The sequence below is a fragment of the Moschus berezovskii genome, chromosome 12 (genome assembly GCF_049115385.1).
Source record: "Moschus berezovskii isolate FMDL1 chromosome 12, NW_MosBer_1.0, whole genome shotgun sequence".
Classification (NCBI taxonomy): Eukaryota; Metazoa; Chordata; class Mammalia; order Artiodactyla; family Moschidae; genus Moschus; species Moschus berezovskii.
In genome coordinates this window covers 33831526-33848452 of record NC_142471.1, presented here as the reverse complement: position 1 = coordinate 33848452, position 16927 = coordinate 33831526, and the positions used below count along the sequence as shown (strand labels likewise).

Below are 16927 nucleotides of genomic sequence, written 5' to 3'. Positions count from 1 at the left end.
AATGACCATTACACCCTTACTGGTCTGCTGTATCTCATCTCTCTATTCACGCATGGATGCATGGTTGCCTTAAACAGGAGGAAAAACCTTGCACTCTTAAAATTATCTTTATCCTTGCTCACTTAACTGAATCCTGAGACAACAGCGAGTTGTGAGGGTTGAATCAAGGGGGTAGATTGGCAGAATTGAGGGCTCAGAGGATTTATCCAAACCAAGTCTATAAAGGGAGCTGTATAGAGACTGTGTGGGTGAATATTTACAGTGGAGACTTTAAGAAAGGTGAGATCACTCAAACTGCTCTATGATGCTATTGAAAACCACAGAAAAATGGATTCCCTGATCTTTCTGCAAGGCTCACAGAGCATATAGTCACTCTCTAGAAAAGACTGTGGATCCAAATTCTAAGACAGAAATAGCAAGGCACTGGCGTAGATGTAAGAAGAAGATAACATCTCCCTCTAGGCCCCCATGAAAAACTGAAATGTATCCTTTGAAAGAGAGAGTATAGTTTGTGGCAGAGCCCCAGTTTGAGTTCCCTGAATCATACAGCGAATTCCCACTGGCTGTCTCTTTTACATATGGTAGTGTATATACTTCCATGTTACTCTCTCCATTCCTCCCACTTTCTCCTTCCTCCCCCATACCCGTGTCCATAAGTCTGTTCTGTATGTCTGCATCTCCATTGTTGCCCTATAAATAGGTTCATCAGTATCAATTTTCTAGAACTGAAGGGTGGGAAGAGGTGGGAGGTGGGGGGAGGCTTAAGAAGGAGGGGACACATGTATACCTATGGCTGACTCTTGTTGATGTTTGGCAGAGACCAACACAATATTGTGAAGCAACTTTCCTTCAATTAAAAATAAATAAGTTTGGCATTGAAACATGTATATTATCATATGTGAAACAAATTGCCAGTCCATGTTTGATGCATGATACAGGATGCTTGGGGCTGGTGTACTGGGATGAACCAGAGGGATGGGATGGGGAGGGAGGTCGGAGAGGGGTTCAAGATGGGGAACACATGTACACCCGGGGAAGATTCATGTCAATGTATAGCAAAACCAATACAGTAATGTAAAGTAATTAGCCTCCAATTAAAATAAATAAATAAGTTTGGGGGTGGGAAAAGAGTATAGTTTGCATGCTGGTACCATGCTTCTCATTTTCTCTCTCTCTCTCTTGTTTTTTCTTTCCCCCAGTTTATTGCAGCCAACGATAAGCTATGGTTCTGGCTTGAAGTGAACTCTGTAGTAGATTTCTTCACGGTCCCTCCTGTGTTTGTGTCTGTGTACTTAAACAGAAGTTGGCTTGGTAAGTCAATCTCCCTTCTTTTTCACTGGCTCCTGAGCCATGGCTGAAATACATAAGGTGGTGCATCTGGGATGTATTGGAGGTCTGAGAATCCACAGAAAGAAACCTTCCTGGATTTGTGTGAACAACTCTCAGAGTTTTAGAAGTTGATGGTGAGAATTTTCTCTCAGAAGCAGGTACTAGCCAAGAAGAATGTGAACAGTGAGTGCTTCAGAGAATGCAGTTTTATCATTGTTGAAGCCCAGTGGTCATCATGGTCACAGCCAGGACATCTACGTTCATGATTGTCTTACTTTTCATTCAACAGAGAATGGGCACAACACTTTCCACGTAACTGCCCCAGGAGGCCTGTCTGCCAGAGTTAGCTTCTGTCTGCTTCACAGTTTTGTGATGGGTGGACCCTGTGTGGTTTAATTAAAATTGTGAGCTCCTTTGTGGGGTGGGATAAGACATCTTCACCTTGAGGGAGATCCAGCTTCTTCCCTGTGTTAATGGAGGAGCTTTTGCTGGAGCTGTATTTGCTTGACAGGTCACTTCCTGTATCAAGTTTGGATAATTTAGTGGGAAAAGTAACTAACTCAGAGGATGGTCAAGGGGCCAAAGATTTAGAGAGGCAGCTGTTGGGTTCTCTTTGCCACACTGAGTAATTTACTCAGAATGTTCTTGCTGTCCCAAGTCTACAGGGGAAGAGGGGAGGCTGAAATAGGACTTGGAGGACTATTGGTGGGTTCCCTCTGTCTTTATTTTCAGAGATTTATGATCTTAACCTATTTCTTCAAAGTAATATATATGATAGCATCAATCGTCAAAGATGCATAAAGAAAATATTAAGTACCTCTTCTGCCCACATCCATCACTACCCTCTCCCTGGGATGATCAGTGTTACAGACTTCTGCATCTTTCCTTTGTGATGATTTCACCACCAACAAACACAAATGTGCACACATCACAGTGTTTTAGAGATGGTGGGCTTCATATGAAATCTTTGTTATCAGTCACATCACACTGCAGCTGGCTGTCTTACTAACTAATAAGTGACAGCCATCCCTTCAGCTCTGTAACGATTCGTTTTATGACAGTTGTGCAAAATCCCATACACCGCTCTAGCGCATTTATTCAGCCATTACCCAAATGATGCCCCTCATGATTGTTTTCTTTTCTGCTATCAACAGTGGTTTGGTAAGCACTGTTATCCACGTATCCATACAGTTCTATCTTTAGAGATAATTCCAGGTTCCTGAAAAAGGACTTGCTGGATCAAAGAGTATGTGTATTTTAGTTTGTAGAGATATTAATGGATAACTTTTCAAAAATGTTGTATCAAAGTATGCTTCTGCTAGCACTTTTGATATCCTTGCTAGTCCTGTAAATTTATTCTATACCTAATTGACTCACTGGAAAAGACTCTGATGCTGGGAAAGGTTGGGGGCGGGAGGAGAAGGGGACGACGGAGAATGAGATGGCTGGATGGCATCACCGACTCTGTGGACATGAGTTTGAGTGAACTCCGGGAGTTGGTGATGGACAGGGAGGCCTGGCGTGCTGTGATTCACGGGGTCGCGGAGAGTCGGACACGACTGAGTGACTGAACTGAACTGAGTATCAGGTACTTTTAAAACAATAATCTTTTATATATGATGTATGCAGTTAACACATACATGTATGTATGTGTGTGTTTATCATGTGGATTCTAATTTCTGCTAGTTTTCTCATTTGAGTTGTATTTACTTGCTCAAGCGGAATGTTTTCGTCCTTGATCTGAGATGTGTTCTCTTAGATGGGATTTTCTGGCCAGCATGGTGAGACCATTAGAGCCAGACACCCAAGTGAGAAGCATCCTGAGTATCCTTTAATGGCTCTGATGCCCAAGATCCTGGCCACTTCAGCTGAGCTCTTAACCTGCTTTGTAATGTGAGGAACTCACTTTTCTTCCCTCTACCTGGTGTTTTTCATCTGTAAAATAGAGGTTGGGCTAGATAATCTCTAAGATTCTTTCATTTCAGAAAATTTCTAAACCTCTTGCATTGTTCATAGGAACTTTGAGAAAATTTGGGATCTTGGTTATTGTAGAGGACTAGGAAGTTAGTGAAATTAATCACCAGCATGCCTGGGTCAAAGTTATGTATAGACTGCTAACCAGAGCTCTTTCTAAACCATCCCATTGTGATGTGTACACACACACACACACTCACACACACACACACTAGTGGGAGGGAGAGAGGGAAAGAGAGAGAAGGATGGAAGAGGAAAGAGAATAAGGGAGGAGGAAGAAAAGGAATCTGCCTTCTCTTCTTGGTTGGGCTCTCCTTCCTCTGTGCACGCGAACAAACACTACTTTTCTGGACCCTCAGTTTTCCCGTTGGAAAAATGGGAGATTTGGACTTAAACTACCTTCCAGTCCATGCACTTCCCAAATCTGAATTTGATGTCAGGGTCCCTTGTGGTCCTGGAAGATGGAGGGAACCCCTTCCTGACCATGGTGGAGACATCCCACCTCTGCAGCCAGCAGGGCTCACCCCTGGTGTGGAACCAGGTCTCCTTTTTTTGCGTGAGTGAAAGTCTTCCTGAATAGTCACTATCGGGAGGACTTAGATGTTGTAAAAACCCATTCCTTTTTGTGGATGATGTCATTCTGACTTTTGGAGGGGTTCTGATCTAGTAAAAATCTATCTGCACAAACAGGAAAATGGAAGAAAGAGGAAAGGGGGTTGGGGGAGGGATAAATTAGAAATTTGGCATTAGCAGATACAAACTATAATATGTATAACAGATAAATAACAAGGGCCTACCATATAGCACAGAACTCCTCAGGTGGCTCAGTGGTAAAGAATCTACCTGTAATACAGGAGATGTGCATTTGATCCCTGCTTTGGGAAGATCCTCTGGAGAAGGAAATGGCTACCCACTCCAGTATTCTTGTCTGGGAAATCCCATGGATAGAGGAGCCCGGCAAGCCACAGTCCATGGGGTCACAAAGAGTTGGACATGACGTAGGGACTGAGCACACATGTACTATATAGCACAGGGAACTATATTCAGTGTCCTGTAATAAACGATAATGGAAAATAATATGAAAAATTATATATATATATATGACTTCCCAGACGGCACTAGTGGTAAAGAACCTGCCTGCCAATGCAGGAGATATAAGAGATGCAGGTTCGATCCCTGGGTTGGGAAGATCCCCTGGAGGAGGGCATGGCAACCCACTCCAGTATTCTTGCCTAGAGAATCCCATGGACAGAGGAGCCTGGCGGGCTACAGTCCATGGGGTTGCAAAGAGTCTGACACAACTGAAGTAACTTAGCACACGTGCACCGATAAATCACTTTGCTGTACACCAGAAACGAATACAACATTGTAAATCAACTATACTTCAGTTAAACAAAAAAAGGGGCAGAGACAGAAAATAGTGAGAGATGCTTTGCTTCAGTTGTAGTTGCTTTTCAAAAAAAAATATGCTCTAAAATATGCTTTAATTTGCTCACAAATTGAACAATGTTATAAAGCAGCTATTATGTGCCAGGTACATTTTCCATATGATTAGGAATCAACAGTGAATAAAGTAGGCAGCATCCCACCCTCTGACATTGCAGTGGGGGAAGAACTGGGAAAAAAAGCCTAATAAATAAGTAAATATGTAATATGTTCGGAAGCATAAGTGCTCAGTCACTTCAGTTGTGTCCAACTCTGTAACGCTATGGACTGCAGCCCTTCAGCCGCCTCCTCTGTGGGATTCAAGTGCTATTGAAACTGGAAACAAAGACCAACAACCTTTGAGGCTATGAGATAATAATAACTACTAATAACCTTTCTCCTCTTTTAGAAGAAAACACATTTAATGAAATACTTTTGGTTCTTTGGTGACTAAACCTCTTGGGTGAAATCCAAAACTAGTCTGCCTCTTATGGAAGAGAATTCAGCATAGTAATATTTCAAGGAGGTCCCCATTGTGATTTAATACATAGGTTATTGCATCGTGAAACAGTTATTGTTCTGATGAGCTGCCAGAGATAAAATGAACATTCCCATGAGGTGTGGCTTATAAATTAAAAGGAATAATTCCATTAAATAGGGCATTTCAGAAAGCGCTGCCCTCCTCTTAGTAAATGAAAAGTACTGCCTTTTCTAGCAGAGGTTTAGGACAAAATGCAGGAAAACTGAAGTCTGTCCCAAATCTTCACATGCTTCTTGCTGCTGCTAAGTCGCTTGAGTCGTGTCCGACTCTGTGTGACCCCATAAATGGTAGCCCACCAAGCTCCCCTGTCCCTGGGATTCTCCAGGTAAGAATACAGGAGTGGGTTGCCATTTCCTCTCCAGTGCATGAAAGTGAAAAGTGAAAGTGAAGTCGCTCAGTCGTGTCCAACTCTTAGCAACCCCATGGAATGCAGCCTACCAGGCTCCTCCGTCCATGGGATTTTCCAGGCAAGAGTACTGGAGTGGGGTGCCATTACCTTCTCCGACATGCTTCTTGAGCCCACGCTAAGTCGTGTTGGACATTTCAGTCGTGTCCAACTCTATGCGACCCCATGGACTGCAATCTGCCAGGCTCCTCTGTCCATAGGATTCTCCAGGCAAGAATACTGCAGTGGGTTGCCATGCCCTCCGCCAAGGAATCTTCCCTACCCAGGGATTGAACCTGCATCTCTTATGTCTCCTGCATTGGCAGGTGGGTTCTTTAACACCTCGGAAGCCCGGTCAACAGCAGAGGACTGTGCTGCAGCTGGCACCATGGGGGATAAAAAGTGAAATGACCATCACATCCCCTGCCTTTACCTTTTCTGGAGCATGACTTGCATCACATTTGACTGCCTATTCTTAACACATGGTTTCATATTATATAGTACAGTCTTTATTTCTTTGCATGCATTGTCTTAGTCCATTGGATAGTCTGTTAATAAAAACAACTAGTATTTATTCCAGTTGTGCTACGCCCTGGGCCCTGTGATAAACCCTTGCATACATGAACTTGGGCCTTAGAGCAAACCTGTAAAGAAGGAATTATTTTCCCATTTTACAGATAAGGAGATGTGGGCTCAGAGGCGCTTTCTCTCTTGTTCAGGATTCTGTAGCTTGGGATTGGGGGAAGGCCTTCCTTACCCAAAATCTAGTCTGACTGCATGCCCATTTTCTTATGCTGTTCTTCTGCCTCTGTTCTGACCCTTTTGAGAGGTTTGGGGTTTTGAGGACTGAGTTGGGAATAACTGAGCCACTTTTACTGCTTTATGTTAGCATCTCTCTAACTCATCCTATTGCTTCAAGCAGGCAGGGAGGGAAAGAGGTCTTACTTAAAAACACACAGTTCATATATCTTTTTCTCGCTCTTCCTTACCTACCGCCAGTTTCTAGAACCAGAGCTAGCGTGGAGGCTCTTGAGTCCCAGACTATCCTTGGGGACTGGACCTGCTCCACCCGAAGAGAGAGAAAGAGAGACTGGGGGCAGGTCCTTGATCAGTAGAGCTGATTGGCTCAGAGTCCTGTTCTGGGTTCCACCACCTCAGTTCACACTGTGCTCAGCCACTTGTTCATGGGTTGCTTTCAGCACGGTCATTTCCCCTGTCATAAACTCGGTCTTCCCATGTCTCCAGTGGGGATAATGATAACACTCAGCTGAGATGAGTGGAGTGGGGATTTGGTGAAGTGTAACAAGTGACCAGGCACATAGGACCAGCTTTGTCAACAGAAGCCATGGTTATCCACAGCCTTTCTTTCTAACCTCCCTGTCATATTTTAAAGCCCCAGAGAAGAAAACAAACCAGAATGGAACCAAAAATAAGGCAGTGGGATGTGAGGACATCCACGTCGGCAGGCAGCAAGTCAATGCTTATTTTAATTCCTGTTCCCACACACCAGCTTATTCACAAAATCCTTATCCTGCCTCACTAAAATAAATGTACCTTGAAATGAGAGATGGATCTTATTTTGAGACTCGAAAAACATGCTCTTGGGAGAACTCTTTTGTCTGTTTGTCTCGTTCTTGTGGGAGCTATGTCCCCAGGGTGGGTCAGTGGACCCACCCTCCTTTGTTTATGGATATGTTTTTGTTGAGGGGCATCTTAACAGGATTAAAGGCAGACGGTAGAGGAAAAAATGATACACATACATCAGCCAGTCATCTAACTGACTGTTATTGAGCACCTGCTGTATGCTCAGTTGTGGGGTAAGAGGAACACCTGCTTGGCCACCATCTCTCCTATTTTTACTGTGATTTCCAACCTTGCCCACCTCCTCTCTGACTGATGAGATCAGGGTATGACGAGGAGCCCCAATCACTGTGGTCAAAAAACTAAACCTGCTTCTCTAGTCTGTGTCAGACCTGGCCTTAGGCCTTTTAGCAAACTCTGCTAGAAAATAGAAAACTTTGCTAAAATATAGAGAGAAGAGTTAGTGCCCAGTCATGGAACAATTAAAGTGATTGAGTATCTGCTTATAAATGTATGCCTGGGCAGTGACTCTTTGTGTCAAAGGTGGCTAAAACAGGACTGTAAAAAAAAAAAAAAAAAGGTAAAGGTCCTTAAAAACAACAACAACAACAGGACAAAACACAGTTTCTGTTTGAGACCAAGGTTTCAATTTAGTTTTGGAACCAAAATAAACACACATGCAGCAACAGCAGGTAGCACTACCCACCGTATAATTACATCCGAAATTGCGAGGTCCAGGCTGTCAGGGCAGTGGGAGTTCAGAGGAGAAAGCTCATATGGGCAGAGGAAAGAGAGGAGGCTTCTGCAGTGGGCTGGGGTCAGCTGAAGCTTGTGATGATAGGTGAAATGGGCAGGGTGGGAAGAAGTGAGCATTCTGCAGGGAGAGGCGCTCACCACGTCTGGAGAATGGCAGGTGCCCACGGAGGGTAATACGATAAGAAAGTAGTTCTACAGTTTGCCAGGCATCAGCCTCACAACCCTGCCAGATGGATGCATTAGCGTCCTATTGCTGCAGTAACAAATTGCCACAGATGTCGTGCCTTAATACAACACATACCTATTGTCTTACGGTTGTGTAGGTTAGAAGCCCAAAATAGTGTCTTCAGGGCTGTGCTCCTTTCTGGAAGATCCAAGGAGGATTCTATTTCCTTGCTTTTTTCAGCTTCCAGAACCAACCCACATTCCTTGTGGTCACTTTTTCCATCTTCAGTGTCAGCCACAGAGGGCTGAGTTCTCACAATGCGTCTCTCTGATCTTGCTTTCTATTGTCAACTCCCTCTCTGCCTCTCTTTGCTTCCTCCCTCTTCTACTTTTAAAGACCTTTATGATTACATTGGGGGATAATCCAGGATGCCCCTCCCATCTCAAGGTCAGCTGATTGGCAACCTTAATTCCCCTGCTACCCTAGTTGCCTTTTGTCATGTAAATTACCAGATTAACAGGTTTTGGGGATTAACATGAACATTTTTGAGGGGCCATTACTCTTCCTTCCCTGATAGCTCAGTTGGTAAAGAATCCACCTACAATGTAGGAGACCCTGGTTTGATTCCTGGGTCAGGAAGATCCCCTGGAGAAGGGATAGGCTACCCACCCCAGTGTTCTTGGGCTTCTCTTGTGGCTCAGCTGGTAAATAATCCACCTGCAATGTGGGAGAGTTCGATCCCTGGATTGGGAAGATCCCCTGGAGAAGGGAAAAGGGAAAGGCTACCCATCCCGTATTCCCACCTGGAGAATTCCATGAGCTATATAGTCTATGGGGTCACAAAGAGTTGGACATGACTGAGTGACCTTAACTTTTTCACTCTGCCTACCAAAAGAGCTATTATTATTATTCTCATTTTGCCAGATAGGAACCTGAGGCTCAGAGGGAGTGAGTGACTTGCCCAAAGTGATAGACAGCCAGAAAAATTTAGAGCTGGGACCCATGCCTTGTTCATACCGGCCAGTGGCTCTCCATAGTCTGTTGGAGTCCATAAGCTCTTGTAGGCATTTAGGGCCCTGTGGACCCTTGACTCTGCCTTTTTCCAGCCTATCATGGGAGGAGACCCTTGGGGAGATCTTCTTTGGAGCTTGAGACTTCCCCTCCCTACATTTCTATGTAACATTGAGTCTTTTCTTTCTTTTCTTGGGAACAGATGAATTACTAGATAGATGTGCTTGTTATCATTGTATGTAAGCGAGTTAGAGAGATCTTGGTTCCTTTCCTTTGAGGCTGTACTAGTGAAGAAGAACCTATTTAATTTGCATATCCTTTGCTTAAAAGCCCTCTTTCCTTAGATCTCCCGCTCTCTTGCTTTTTGGGGAGTTTACTTAAGGGTAGAGAGAAACGGAACTGCAGAGTGCCGGATGAGTGAAGGAGGCACAATGGCCTGTCACCATTCTTCCAAGGAAAGTCATGTGTTGGGTCAGACACTCTCCCCTTTAGTGGTCAGTCTTCCAGGGGCTTTACTAAAGTTCCAGGAGTCTCTGTGTTATCCATCCACTTTATAATGTGGTCCCAAGGCCCCTCCCTAGCTTGAAGAACCCCACAAAAGACAAGGTAAGGTTCATATCAGGACCTTCATTGACTAACCTCTGCATTGGGGGAGAGTAATCAAGAATAAAAGCCTTACCCTCTTGTGCTGTTGGTAGGAATGTACATTGGCACAACCACCATGGCGAATAGTATGGAGGTTCCTTAAAAAACTAAAAATAAAACTAGCATCAGTTCAGTTCAGTCACTCCGTCGTGTCTGACTCTTTGTGATCCCATGGATTTCAGCATGCCAGGCTTCCCTCTCCATCACCAACTCCTGGTGCTTACTCAAACTCATGTCCATCAAGTCGGTGATGCCATCCAACCATCTCATCTTCTCTCGTCCCCTTCTCCTCCCACCCTCAATCTTTCCCAGCATCACAGTCTTTTCAAATGAGTCAGTTCTTCACATCAGGTGGCCAAAGTACTGGAGTTTCAGCTTTCAGCATCAGTCCTTCCAATGAATATTCAGGACTGATTTTCTTTAGGATTGACTGGTTGGATCTCCTTTCAGTCCAAGGGACTCTCAAGAGTCTTCTCCAGCACCACAGTTCAAAAGCATCAATTCTTTGGCGTTCCATGAAACTACCATGTAACCCAGCAATCCCACTGCTGGACATATATGCTGAGAAAATGATACTTCAAAGAGACACATGTACCCCAGTGTTCATTGTAGCACTATTTACAATAACTCGGACATGGAAGCAACCTAGATGTCCATCACTAGATGAATGGATAAAGAAGTTGTGGTAAATATATGCAATGGAATACTGCTGCTGCTGCTGCTGCTGCTACTAAGTTGCTTCAGTCGTTTCCGACTCTGTGCGACCCCATAGACAGCAACCCACCAGGCTCCGCTGTCCCTGGGATTCTCCAGGCAAGAACACTGGAGTGGGTTGCCATTTCCTTCTCCGATGCATGAAAGTGAAAAGTGAAAGTGAAGTCGCTCAGTCGCGTTGGACTCTCCGCGATCCCATGGACTGCAACCCACCAGGCTCAGCTGTAAAAAGGAGCAAAATTTGGGTCATTTGTAGTAATGTGGATGAATCTAGAAACTGTCATGCAAAAGTAATTCAGAAAGAGAAAAGCAAATATTAACACATATATATGTATGGAATCTAGAGAAATGGTACTGATGAACCTATTTGCAGGGCAGATATAGAGATGCAGATGTAGAGAATGGACTTGTGTACACAGCAGGGAAAGGAGAGGGTGGTACATATTTAGAGAATAGCACTGACATAATTATACTGCCACGAGTAAAACAGATAGCTAGTGGGAGGCTGCTGCAGAGCACAGGGAGCCCAGCCTGGGGCTCTGTGATGACCTAGAGGGTCTAGAGGGGTAGGATGGGAGGGGGTGGGAGGGAACCTCAAGAGGGAGGGGATATATGTATATTTATGGCTGATTCATGTTGTTGTACAGCTGAAACTAACACAACATTGTAAATCAATTATATTCCAATTAAAAAGTATACTCCCTAAAAAATTAGTCCAAGAACTAAAAAAGATATAAAAAGAAAAGAATGAAAGCCTTTGGCTGGTTTCACTTTCTAGACTTTGGTAATTTTTAGCGTATTGAGATTTAAAAAACAAAAGAGAGTGTGATTTTAGGCAGAGAGTGGAGGCAGTGCTAGGCACACAGTCCTACCTCCCTGCCTCCCTTCTCCTTAGACTTCCTGCCCCGGCCCCACTGGGCTGCATCTGTCTTGCTCATCTTCCCTCATGCCTGCTTCAGGAGTGAGTTTTTCCTTTCCTGTCTGAATGTCATCTCTCTCTCTGCATGAATGCACAGTTCTAACCCCACCTCCTGGGTGAAGCTTTCCCATTCTCCCAGTTGGAACGAGTTCTTTGCTGACCTTAACTTCCTTCATTCTTGTGATTTGTGTTGTAAGAGCTATATAATCAGTCTGTTTTCTACTTTCAGTTAGAAGTCAAGTTCTGTGGCTAGTGTGGCAGAGATCTTGACCATCTTGGGGTTTTTTTGCCATGTTCCCAGCATCTGGATCTGTGCCTGACACACAGTTTGTGCTTATTGAATGAATGAGTAAATGGGTGTCTCTTCTTACACTAATGATAATAATGAATAATGAATTTAATTGCTTATTAAGAGCAGACACTGGGCTCAACATTTCATATGCATTATCTCAGTTATTTAACAGCGTTCACAGCAACCCAAAGACTAGTTTTAAAATTTAAAAAGCTATGGTTTAGGGATTAGTTAACTTCTTCAGGTAGTAAATAGTGGATCGAGGACTCAGCCCAGGTCAGTCTTATTCTAAAACCTATGCTTTTTAAAAAAAAAATTAGAGTGAGTGGCTTGCCAGACCAGCAGGCAGCATCAGCATTGCCTGAAAACTTGTTCGAAACACAGATTCTTAGAACCCAACCCAGACCCAATGAATCAAAAACTCTGAGAGCTTGACCCAGCAATGTGTGTTTTACAAGCCCTCCTTGTCATCCTAATGCCCACCCAGTTTTGAGAACCACTGTCCTAGGCTGTGCTGGGAAGGTTCTCATATTTGGTGTCCATTAGAATCCCTGAAGAGCTTTTAAAACTCTAGATGCTCAGGCCAAACCTCCAACAAATTAAATGGGAGGATCTGGGTTAAGGGGCAGGCAGTGGCCCAGGCTCAGCATTTTATTTTTAACCCTCCCCAGTTGCAGCTAAAGCACAAGATGAGACCCACTTGCATATATATATATATATATATATATGATATATACATCTTCTGTGACTGTTGAATGGATTCCTCCCTAGAAGAGTGCTTCCTAAGACTCAATGTGCAGATGAGGCACCAGGAGATATCATTCCAGTGCATTTTCTAACTCAGGAGAGGTGAGGTCATAGACTCTGCTTTCTGCAAGCTACAGGGAATGCAGATACTCTGGCATGGGGACCATGGGGACCAGTCTTAAGTGGCATGACTTTCCTGTCTAGACCGTATTGTCCATAGGGTAGCCACTGGCCACATCTGACTGTCTATATGTAGACCGACCAAAATTAAATAAAGTAAAAACTTAGTTTTTCAGTCGTACTAGCCACATTTCGAATACTTGAGAGTTTCACATGGCTAGTGGCTAAGATATTAGCAGAGAGATAAAAAGTTTCCATCATCGTAGAAATTCTCTTGGACCCCACTGCTCTAGGATGTGAGTCTTGTGACAGAAAGTACCATGAACTTTTTCACTTGTTGTACAGCTGGGACACTCTTGCATGCTGTGGAAGCTTAGCAACTGTTTATTAAAATTATTTTTAGTGGAAGGATACTAATGGTGCAAAGTCTGTATCAAAAAGAAGTAAATAGCTTTCTTAGATGGATGCTAGGGAATTCATTAATATGGTGAATGAAATGAAACCCCTCACTATCCCACCCAAATTGAATTAAATGCATTTAAGGCTTGCATAGGCAAAAAGGTGTAATAGAGGCCCTGGCTCCAGCCCCAACTTTATCTCCAGAACTCTGAACTCTTTTGGGCTCTGAAAAGAAAGGACTCTGGTTCCCCCTACAGGACTGTCCCAGAGTTTGCTGGATTAGAGTGAGATTAAGTCTGATAGAAGAGGGAAGGGGGATAAATGAGCTCATGGTCAAGCGGACAGTGCATGGTTAGCAGAGGGAAGGGTAGGCTCACTTTGCCCTGCCATAAGGTACCTGGCATCTGATAATTTGACTCAACCACCGGTGGCCAAGGGGGTTCCAGGTCACAGTGCCCAAGGTCTTGAAGAAAGGGCCTTTGAGAGTCCCCAGAGGTCACCTACTCCAAAACTGAGATTGCTGGGTTTTAACTCCTATATCTAGAGTCTCTAAAGCCCAGAGCCTTCGAAGTAAACTCTTCCCTGTAATCAGTGGTTTTATTTAAAATAATAATAATAAAGACAATGGAAAGTTTTGGGTTTGTTTTTTTTTTTAGCTTCTCTTTTTGGGGTCAGATGTGTTTTGGGAGTGGAGAGAGGTTGAAAGAGAAGTGGGGAGAGAGAGAGCATGCTTTAAAAAAGAAAGTTCTTCTGCAACCAGAGTAGAGATGAAAGTGTTCAGATTATACATTTATATTATACATGTTATCTGTATATGTACATGTATGTATGTGCGTGTACATGTAGATCATGATCTCAGGCAGCGTTCCAAACAATGCTGTGAAATCAATGTCATTTTATAAAGGGGGAAACCAAGGTATGGAGAGATTCAGTAACTTGCCGAAAGTCACAGAGTGGGCCAGTGACAGTGACTTTGGACCTGGCCAATCTAGCTTCAAGGTCCATGTTTCTTAATAATGCACAATGTTCAAGATATAAGTGTGTGTGGCCATGATAGTTACACCTTAAAAATTAGTCTTGTCCAACAGATCGAAAACTAAACGTAGCTTTCTCCTTGCTCCATCCCCCTGACGAAAGGCAGAAAGACTCCCTATCAGTATTGCATTGGTTCTCCCAGGTGGGAAAGGAAATTGAGAAGCAAAGCAACTCATTCCATTCTTTGGAAAAATTGAGTTAATGGTAATTTCTGTTATGTATCAGCTTCCAAAGTACTTTTTTTAAGTTTTTTTTTTTTACTTCCAAAGTACTCAGCCCCTTCTTCTGAGCTTCTCGCTTTATTCTGTATGAGTACCCTAATAAGTGAAAATAACCCATGTTATTGCTGTTGGTGCTATGGTGGTGTTGGTCAATCGTGTCTGACTCTTTGTGACCCCATGGACTGTAGCCATCCAGGCTCCTCTGACCATGGGATTTTCCAGGCAAGAATACTGGAATGGGTTGCCATTTCCTACTCCAGGGGATCTTCCCGACCCAGAGATTGAGCCCAAGTCTCCTGTGTCTACTGCATTGGCAGGCAGATTCTTCACCACGGTGCTACCTGGTGTTAGTCCATCTTGAATGGACCATCATGTTAGAGATTATGGGCTCTGCTCTTTGCCTGAGCTTTTATTTTGTGGGATGGGGGAAGCCTCAGTGGCACCATGCATCTCGGAAATGGTATTGAGACTGAATTGCTGTGTGGGACAAGAGAAATGACTTATTAAGTTCTGTTCCTGTGACTGGGCTCTGAAGAAGGCAACCCCAGCAAAGTGGAATGATAAAAGTTTAGATTTTTTTTTTTTTTTTTAGGAAGCTTTGCTGTCCCAGTAGCTGCTATAGCTGTAGAGAGATTATTCCCCTGTAGGAGATTTCCAATTGTGCTTCCTTGATATTGCTTTGTCAGGGACATGCTTTAAATAAGATGCCCTCTGTAGGTAGCAGAGATTCTAAATCCTCTCTGACTTGTACAGCTCTGTGATGTGCCAAATTGGAAATAACATTCTAAAATGAATGTCTTCCAGGAACAAATTCAGCAGTAGGTTTCCATCGATGCCAAACACTCTCCAGATGGCTGTACTTCATCTGGGGTATTATTGGAATAGTCTCCCAAAGCAACCTAAATCTCTAGGACTGGACGGATATTTACCTTCCCGTCATCTTAAAAAAAAAATAGATGCCTCGATTCTTCTCGGTGAGATCAGGACTCCTGATGGATTGACCTGGCTAGCTGATCCAGTAGGGAGAAAAGAAACCTTGCGAAGCGGCACGGAGACACTTGTGCACTTACTCACCTGAATACCTGCTGAGTGCAACTCACTGATTCCTATGAGTGGTCCACAGATGGGGAGAACATAGCTCTGCCTTAAAAATGTTGATAATTTAACTGGATGGGTGCTTCATAAGGAAGAATGAGTGATAAATGTATAAGAGTTTGGAGGAGGAACAGAGGGTAGAAAGTTGGCCATCCCAGCCCAAAGTAGATCCCAGGTATCTAAAAAGTAAGTATATTCCTCTAGAGTGGTATTGGTTAGCACATCACTTGGGAATTCTTTAGAAGTGAAAGTTCTAGGGCCCATACCGAAACCTATGGATTCTCTGGGTTGGGGGCTGAGGAATTTGGTTTAATGAATTATCCAGGTGACTTTAATACATGTTGAACTGTATATTAGATACACTAATATATTAGTATACACGAGTGTATATTATAGTAAACTTGGCAATATACATGAGAATTGCCTGGGAGCTTTGAGACTCCCCTGCTATTGCCAAGCCAGGCTGTATTTCAGACCAAGTGCAAATGACTCGGGTAGAAGAACTCAGCCATTGTAATGCTTTAGAGTTCCCTGGTTAATTCCAATGTTCAGCCAGGTTTGAGAAGCCCTCCACAGGAGAGGTAATCAGAAACATACCTGGATGCCTGAAAAACTTAGAGAACAAGTACATGTGATCCCCTTCCCAGATCTATTGAGTCAGAGTCTTTGGTCATGATAAAGGATAGTTGCTTTGGAACACTGACGTGACATATTCTGGATATTAATAGATCAATGGTTCTCAAACTTTGGCGTGCATCAGAATCACCTGGAGGGATGGTTAAAACACAGATTGGGCCCCATTCCCAGAGTTTCTGATTCAGTGTATCTGGGTTGGGACCTGAGAGTGTGCCTCACTCACAAGTTCCAGAGGAATGGCTGATCCTATTAGTCTGGGGTCACACCCTGAGGGGCTTCCCTGGTGACTCAATGGTAAAGAATCCACCTGTAATTCAAGAGATGCAGGTTCCATTCCTCAGAGAAGGCAATGGCACCCCACTCCGGTACTCTTGCCTGGAAAATCTCATGGACGGAGGAGCCTGGTGGGCTACAGTCCATGGGGTCGCTAAGAGTCAGACACGACTGAGCAACTTCACTTTCACTTTTCACTTTCATGCATTGGAGAAGAAAATGCAACCCACTCCAGTATTCTTGCCTGGAGAATCCCAGGGACAGGGGAACCTGGTGGGCTGCCGTCTATGGGGTCACAGTCGGACACGACTGAAGTGACTTAGCAGCAGCAGCAGGTTCCATTCCTGGGTCAGGAAGATCTTTTAGAGGAGGGCATGGCAACCCGCTCTAGTATTCTTGCCTGGAGCATCCCATGGACAGAGGAGCCTGATGGACTATAGACCATAGGGTCTCAAAGAGTTGGACACAGCTAAGTGTCTGAGCACGCATGCACACACGCACGCACACCCTGAGAGCCACTAGTCCAGCCTAATATGAGACTGAACTTGACTTCTGGTATTGGCTGTTCTGCCAGTTTCCAGGATTCTTGTATTCTAGTAAACCTTACTATTTTTATGTACCAAAATATCAGTTTCTTTATTGTTGTAATCCCTTATTTTAGTA

The 16927-nt window shown here is 43.8% G+C and overlaps 1 protein-coding gene across 15 annotated transcripts in view; it reads left to right on the top strand.

Annotated features, from left to right (window-relative positions):
• KCNMA1 (potassium calcium-activated channel subfamily M alpha 1) overlaps positions 1–16927 on the top strand; it is a 775740-nt gene that overhangs the window by 450768 nt on the left and 308045 nt on the right. For all 15 annotated transcript variants that reach the window (XM_088842052.1, XM_088842055.1, XM_088842056.1 and 12 more), the window contains one exon: positions 1200–1311. In XM_088842052.1, the coding sequence (XP_088698178.1) occupies positions 1200–1311 (112 nt within the window). The remainder of the gene's footprint in view (positions 1–1199; positions 1312–16927) is intronic.